The sequence below is a fragment of the Setaria italica genome, chromosome VIII, assembly GCF_000263155.2.
Source record: "Setaria italica strain Yugu1 chromosome VIII, Setaria_italica_v2.0, whole genome shotgun sequence".
NCBI classification, from domain to species: domain Eukaryota; kingdom Viridiplantae; phylum Streptophyta; class Magnoliopsida; order Poales; family Poaceae; genus Setaria; species Setaria italica.
Genome location: NC_028457.1, coordinates 35,577,544 through 35,585,566, shown reverse-complemented (window position 1 = coordinate 35,585,566; position 8,023 = coordinate 35,577,544). Strand labels below are relative to the sequence as shown.

General features: G+C 44.3%; 1 protein-coding gene across 1 annotated transcript; it reads left to right on the top strand.

Annotated features, from left to right (window-relative positions):
• LOC101764153 (1-acyl-sn-glycerol-3-phosphate acyltransferase PLS1) lies at positions 1-5,714 on the top strand. Its single transcript, XM_004979754.4, has 11 exons — positions 1-309; positions 852-974; positions 1,751-1,790; positions 1,909-1,982; positions 2,067-2,126; positions 2,840-2,917; positions 2,995-3,153; positions 4,056-4,181; positions 4,399-4,491; positions 4,615-4,698; positions 5,221-5,714. The coding sequence occupies exons 1-11, from the start codon at positions 229-231 to the stop codon at positions 5,425-5,427; spliced, it is 1,125 nt and encodes a 374-aa protein (XP_004979811.1). The 5' UTR covers positions 1-228; the 3' UTR covers positions 5,428-5,714.
• The last annotated feature ends 2,309 nt before the right edge of the window (positions 5,715-8,023 follow it).

Sequence of the window (8,023 nt, the reverse complement as noted above, 5' to 3'; positions counted from 1 at the left end):
CCTGCCTCCCAGCGCTCATCCATCCACCACACCCCCTCTATAATAAAAACCTCAGAATCCGCCTCGCGTGCCCCGTCCTCCTCGTCGCCGGCGGAACCGCCTCCGCCCACCGCAGCTCGCCGACCGAGCCGCCCCTCGCCGGGGAAGGAGCGCCGCGCCGCAGCTTCTCCACCGCCGCCTCCCGCCGGACCCCACCTCCGAGATTGGAAGCGGCGGCGCCGGTCGGACATGGCGATCCCGCTCGTGCTCGTCGTGCTCCCCCTCGGCCTGCTCTTCCTCCTCTCCGGCCTCATCGTCAACACCATCCAGGTATCCAGCCTCCCTCCCCACCGGAGCCGCTCAGCTCGATTTGTTTTCCATTTTCCTCTTTGAGCGGACGGGCTGATCTGATGCGAATTAGCAAAAGATTTGATTTTTTCCCTTTCAAGACATGGGTCCAGGCGTCTTTGTTGGATGCCTGAACGATGGTTGCGCGTCGCAGGTTAATCTGGACTGATCGCGTGTTTTACTGAAAGATTTGATCCTTTTAGACACGGATTGTCACGGTTGCCCTCTGGGATTTCGTTCGTCCTGATGATTCCACTCGTCTTTTCACTCAAAGATGTGTCTATTAGGGGGAAAAGCTTCATCTGGGTCTGTTAATTTTCGTGGTAGTATAATGCTTCTGTAAAGTATAATTCAGAAATTTCCTTGACTGCGGCTAAGAATGGTAGTTGTACTCAAAACTGCTAACTTTCTATTGATACGATCAAAACTTACTGCTATTGATCTGGTAATGACATGAACTACACAGTAAGACACCCACCACTCAACATTTCTTGATCTGTTTGTATCTGCCCGGAAATTTTCAGGCCATCCTATTTGTGACAATAAGGCCCTTCTCAAAGAGCTTCTACCGGCGGATCAACAGATTCCTGGCCGAGCTGCTGTGGCTTCAGCTGGTTTGGGTTGTGGACTGGTGGGCAGGTGTCAAGGTATGTAGATGTGGTCAGCAGCAAAGCAGATTTTTATTTCTCATTGCATTTCTATATTAGTTTTAACTTGTTTCTGCCGTTACATTAGGAGTTAAAGTTGCATTCGCGCCATGAGAATGAGATTGCATCATTTTGTCGGTTTGCTAGTCAACCTTACTTGTACGTGTCACTTGTCATGTTTTGGAAATGTTATCCAGTGGAACTAGCTAGCATTTATGAACGAACTGAGCGAAGCAGCTATTTTCAGCGTTACACCCTAACAGAATCTGGTAGATGGATATGTCAAGCCGAAGAAAGTAAGCAAAGCGGTTTCAAGAACTTAGCTCTCACACATCAAGTTCAGAAAATGCAGTCCCAAGGACTAACACAACATAACTGTTAGCCTGTTAGGGGCGTTGATAAAGATAGACAACCTACCTTAGCTAGAGTTGAGTATGATGTGTTATGCATGAACTGATAAGTCTGTAAAGATGAAAAGAAAGATAGCTATGGCAGTGTGGCTTGTCAAACTATGAAGGTGTTTTTTTTCCCTGATGTATTATGGAAGTATACTATTAGACAAATTATGGTAAATTATATTGCGATGACTTAATGTTTACATAACTATGTTATGTGTAAAACGATTGGACTGCTAATTGAGGCTGTTGTTCTCTACCTTTTCATGAGTAAATCTAAATGAAAATACTTCTTAATAAGTACTTAACATACGAACTTAATGTTCAACGATTTTTTCGAAGCAATTTTTATCACAATATAAATTCAGTTATGTTCTGCAGGTACAACTGCATGCTGATGAGGAAACTTACCGATCAATGGGTAAGGATCCAAATTTTAAGATTTTGTTACTCAAATTGCTGGTGCTTACATTAACTGCCATGCCAGCTTAAGAAAAATGTTAGAGTTGGATTACAAGTTTATCTGAATAATTCTGTAGGTAAAGAGCATGCACTCATCATATCAAATCATCGTAGTGATATTGACTGGCTTATTGGATGGATATTGGCGCAGGTTGTTACCTCCCATCTTTCTGAATTGCTGTTACAAACTTGTTTAGCTTATTGATTTCTTTTTCTGCTCTGGTTATGTGTTCAGCGCTCGGGATGCCTTGGAAGTACACTTGCTGTGATGAAGAAGTCATCAAAGTTTCTTCCAGTGAGTTGGCTCATATGTATTTTTCTGTAGCGTGTAACTTAAAATTTATCTCATGCCCGAGCTCTTGTGATTGGTCTACTTGGTTGGCTAGTGCCATTTATTGTAAAGCACGTGTCAGAAAGTTATTTGTGACATAAGTAAGCAACATAGACGAATACATTTGGTCGAAACTTGCTTGTCTAGTATCAAGAAATTAGGATAGCATATTACATTGTAATGTTCCCAAGCAAAATTGCTTAAAGATTTGTTCTTGCTATACAACTGCACTAACTGTATCAAGTACGGCCTGAAATTGATAGTACTTCTATTTTTTTCTGGACCGAGTCTTATTTTATGTTAGCTATTGAGGTCCAGCGTGTACTAACTGAGAAGCAAAAGTGTTTCGACAAGTAGTCAAGTACCATTACCTATTTCACGGAGTTGATCAATGTGGAATAGCAGGTATATCTGGAAATAAAATGATAGAACTAAGTCCAGATAGTATACTTTTGGTAAGAAAAAATGAATATATAGCCATCATTAGGTTCAGTTATGTGGAAGTTAGCTTACATTTATGGTAGGATCCATTTATGTTTATAAGGCATTCATGCACTAGCAGCAAGTGAAGCAAACATGCCAGGTTTCAGATCCTACTTGCGTTATCTCTGCTAGAGGCTTACAGTAGGTGGGTCATGCTTTAATATTCTGTAAGTCATCTTTACCACTTTCTGCAGGTTATTGGCTGGTCCATGTGGTTTGCAGAATACCTCTTTTTGGAGAGGAGCTGGGCAAAGGATGAAAAGACACTAAAGGTAACTCTCCACCTTTTATGTACAAGAAATTTTAGTTTTCCTTTTTCACCTAGTGATCTTGTAAATCTTGATTATAGTGGGGCCTCCAAAGGTTGAATGACTTCCCTAGACCATTTTGGCTAGCCCTTTTCGTTGAGGGTACTCGCTTTACTCCAGCAAAGCTTCTCGCAGCTCAGGAGTATGCAGCTTCACAGGGCTTACCAGCTCCGCGAAATGTACTTATTCCACGCACCAAGGTACATCACTGTTCTCTCTTTGAATTGATTCTAACGTTGCAAATGAACAAGAACTTTTACTACATTAGCCTTCTGTTGTATTGTACATAACAGATGTAATGTGTGATTCTAATTTCAAAATGTAACTTCGCATACTCCCAAAAGCTACATTGTTCATATGATTTGAAGTTACCTTTTTCTTAGTTCGTTGACAGAATTCATTTTCCTTAGTTCGTTGACAGAATTCATCCCTCATAATGTTTTGAGTATAATCACAATAACTGTCAGCAGTGCAATGACTGCATGTAGAACTTAACATATCTGTTGGTTCCAGTTACTTATACATGCAAACATGTAGGGAAAAAATCAGCCTTTTTGTACATTGATGACACAACTACAATCATAAAGCTAAAAGGATAATCTTGAGGTTCGAACACAACATTTCAGAGTAGTATTTGTTGGGAACATATGGCTCTAGTACGTAAAGTAATGAATACGGACTACTTTCTTGATTTTATGGAATGGCTGAGTAATCTATTCTCGACAGTTATGGACAATACTCCCTCCGTCCCAAAAAACAAGTCATTCTAGGTTTGTCTTTAAGTCAAACTTTCTTAACTTTGACCAAATTTATGGAGAAAAGTATCAGCGTTTATGGCATCAGATAGGTATATTATGAAAATATATCTCATGATGAATCTAATGGCACTTATTTCGCATCATAAACATTTCTAGTTTTTTGTATAAACTTGGTCGAACTTAAAAATGTTTGATTTAGGAGAAACCTAGAATAACTTGTTTTTTGGGACAGAGGGAGTAGTTATCAAGAAACTATAGTTGTATCATGCATTTGCCTCTTATCCGGCACCACTTTAATGTTTTGCAATAAAGCTATGTACTGATACTCTTGTGGAAAATTCCAGGGATTCGTATCTGCTGTGAGTATTATGCGAGATTTTGTTCCAGCCATTTATGACACAACTGTCATAGTTCCCAAAGATTCACCTCAACCAACAATGCTGCGGATTTTGAAAGGGCAACCGTCAGTGGTAAGTTTGCTAACTCAATGAATATCTGAAGGCAGATCAATACGGAAACAGAGTTGTATCAGCTAAACACTAAATTGAATTTATTATTTTTCAGTATCACTAAAGTGTCTTAAAATCAAATTGGACACAGTACAATCTAAATTGCAAATTTCAATGCTCAGATGCTCAATTACTTATTGTGATGTTAAACAAATTACTACAATTTTTTTCCCTCTAGATACATGTTCGCATGAAACGTCATGCAATGAGTGAGATGCCAAAGTCAGATGAGGATGTTTCAAAATGGTGCAAAGACATTTTTGTAGCTAAGGTACTGAACTATCTATAGTTATTTTCAGACGTGTTTTGGAGCTTGTTGAAAATTAAAATTCTTCATCTATGTTCGACCAACTAATTCTCAAGTACATACTATCTGTCTCCCTTTCTGCTACAGGATGCCTTACTGGATAAGCACTTGGCAACAGGCACATTTGATGAGGAGATTAGACCAATTGGTCGTCCGGTGAAATCATTGCTGGTAAAACCTCAATACAATAGCATGTTATACAAATATAATCTGCAACAGCATGATTACTGGCAATGGCACCCTCAAATGCTTTAGTGATTGTTGTCTTTGCTGATTGCGAAAAGTTGGTCTTGCTGCCATGGGCAATTGGTGGTTTTGTGTAAATGTGCTTGAAGCAGGGTGCTTTTGCTGGTGGGTCACTTTTGCTGGTGGGTCAGGTTACTTAAACAAATATTATGTAGAATCTTGATGCTATCGATACATGACCCTGCGCAGCCAAGAAAATGAAGTACTAGTGTAGGAATTGGGTTTTGGGCCATAGAAGAGGTGGTTGTACAGCCTTGCGGAAACCTCCTGCAGTTGTTGCATTGTTGCAGGAAACCCATCTTTTGTTCAAAAACTGTATGATTTAGCTAGCCATGTCATAGCTCAAAAGATTTGCTTTAACCAAATTGACATGCCATCTCTAAATGCGTCAGCAGTTTAGCATGTCCCTGGCAACTAACTGATTCCCTATTTCTTCTGATGGAACAGGTGACCCTGTTTTGGGCATGCCTCCTTTTATTTGGTGCCATCCAGTTCTTCAAGTGGACGCAGCTCCTATCGACATGGAGAGGCGTAGCGTTCACCGCTGCCGGGATGGCCCTCGTGACAGGGGTTATGCATGTGTTCATCATGTTCTCCCAGGCGGAGCGGTCGAGCTCAGCAAGGGCGGCACGCAACCGGGTGAAGAAAGAATGATGAGGCAACGGTAGTCTGGGTCTGCTAAAAGACAATCCACCAAACTGGCTGCAGATTAAATTCATACAGGCACCAAATTTGAGGGTCTGTGTGGGCTAGGACACAAAAGTTGATGTACCCAACAGGAAGCGGTATTCTTGTATTTGGTATGCTGGGAAGGGAGTTGTTTTCTTTTCTTTTCTTTGGCAGCGAAACTGTAGGATATAAATTCATTGGTACTTTTACCCACCCCACCTTTTGTGGAAGTCACTAGTGATTTTGTTATGCATTAGTTAAACTTTGCATCTTCTCCTGTGAAGCCTGTGTTGAAGCAGTCAGAAACTGCGGCAGTATATGTTTTGGCATGGCCAATGTTCAGTTGGTGACCGGCTGATCCTACTGCACATGCTGAACGGGAAGGTGTGCATAGTGAGAGTTTTTTATTTGAATGTCCCCTGCAGGAATGTCTGTCAGCTCACACTAACGCTGTCACATGGAGAAAGTTGCGCAGCTTTTTCCACATAACGGGAGCAGCAATCTGAACTGCTGCAGGGGCCAGCTGCTAGTAGTGTACATAAAGTTAAGCAAAGATGCAGAAATTCAAATTCAAATTAATCTTTCATATTGAGATTCAGGAACATAAATCACAAGGGGGACGCTTTTAGTATATGGTGCAGGTGCAGTGGCCAGCCGGCTTCTGGAACGCAATTGGCATCCTGATTTTGGATGAGACCCGCTGTTCCAGTTGGTTCAGATTCAGCAGGCCAAGCAAACAATGTGGACCATGCTTTGCGATGCAGGATTCAGGTGGACGGTTTTGCAGTTTGCAGGTTCAGGGTTGCTCAAACTTGAGACCATCACAAACCAACTGAACAAAGCATGGCAGGTGGAAGCCCCACATCACCATGGCCACGCTGACTCCATCTCTGCGCCGAACAAAACGTCAGCAGCCAGCAAGAATGGTGCAGAGGACAACAGCTCTGAATTGTTCAGAATCATCTTGCTGCATCACAACTTGAAGAAGCCAGCACATATCACTGCATGCAGGTTCAGGATTCAGATTTAGCAGGCCAACAAGGGCATGCTTCAATCCTGAGAATGAACCATGCTAGCACTGCAGCGTCGTCGCAGTCATGGCATGGAAGAGCTGGGCGGTGGAAGGCACGGCACCCCCTGCATTGTTCTTCGGTTGACTGGCTCCATCTGCATGCATCTTCTACTGACGACCGGTCAACGGGCAACCCTCCCTCCTCTTCGGCGGCAGCCGTGTGGACCAGACTGGAGCGCTCGCGGGGCGGCGTTCGGGGTTGTCCGGCAGGCCGCGCTGGCCGCTGACGACGCCATCGCAAGTCCGGCACCGTCCGATGATGGTGTCGCCTGATGCCCTTGCCCAGGGTCGGGGGCATGGATGGCGTTGTCAGCAATAATTAGAGATGTGATCAATTAATCCTAACCACGTGATTAGCACATGATTAGTAGTTAATCGGCCAAATCAAGAACAGAAGACAACGAAAATGGAGACTGCCGGCCTCCATCTCAATATGTCTCTACATTTCTCTTTTTCTTACTCTTGCATCTCTAATTGAGTATGTGCAGGCATATTGAAAACAGAGACAAATTAGTCTCAAAAATCTCTACTTGATGCCTATATTCTCACGGCAAGAACACAGGCACAGGAATCCAAGACCAACGCACATAGGAGGCCAACAGATGCATCGAAAAAGAATCTCGCAACACGTCTGCATCACGAACAGGCAATCACACCGAATTTGCAAGAGAAAACATCAAAAGGCCATTCGAACATGAATCTTCTCTTGAGTTCAGCTTGTCTTTACATAATTAGTCAAACTTGCCTTTGCATCGCTAATCCACAAACACGCAGGATAGTTGATGCTCCGGCAAACAAGCAGAAACAAGATCAAAGGAAGAGTTCATCTGCACCAACAGATAAGCGCCGTGCGAAAGAACAATTTCCCAATCCATGGCATACCTTCAGTTCCGAACGCTTCCGCCCAAGTTGCTGCTGGCCGCAGCAAATAATTGACAGGGGCCTGCAACGCCATGCATCTACATGCGTATCGCAGCAGGCCTTGCTCGTCCGTCGGCCGCATCAAGCGCTCCGCGCGCATCCCCACCAGGGGCTACTGCCCCCAAGCCTCATGGCCGGCCACACATTACCGGCGGAACGGCAGGGGCGAGCGAGCCCGGTCTCGCAGGGGCAGCGACTCTGCGAGAGCCGTCTCCTCGACGGCCAACAGGCGGCGGCGGCAAAGTGGGAAGGGGTGGCAAACCCGAACTGCCCCTCTCCCCAATGACTCGGGCCCGCATGGATCTACCGGGCCGGAATGGGCCTATCAGGCTGGAAAGGCCAGGCTAGCAGTGAATTCACATAAAGCCCCTCAGGCTTCCTAGTAATTCGCTGCTGCAACGTCACATGATTTAGGGCCCCTTTGGGAGGGCTCCGGCTCCGCACGCTTACCGGAGCACGGAGAAGCTGGAGCCGCACCAAACGGTTACGACGCCGGAGCCGTTTTTAGCCATCCGCAGGAGGAGTCGGAGCCGTTTTGAGGCTGCATGGCGTAGAAAAAAAAAGTAGCTCCGCGGCTTCGGCTCCGGC

What these genes read in the sequence shown, in the direction of transcription:
- LOC101764153 (XM_004979754.4), top strand. Translation starts at nt 229, where the DNA reads ATGGCGATCCCGCTCGTGCTCGTCGTGCTCCCCCTCGGCCTGCTCTTC. An exon ending in ACTGGTGGGCAGGTGTCAAG is followed by an intron (nt 975 to 1,750) that starts GTATGTAGATGT and finishes TATGTTCTGCAG; the next exon opens with GTACAACTGCATGCTGATGA. An exon ending in GGAAACTTACCGATCAATGG is followed by an intron (nt 1,791 to 1,908) that starts GTAAGGATCCAA and finishes ATAATTCTGTAG; the next exon opens with GTAAAGAGCATGCACTCATC.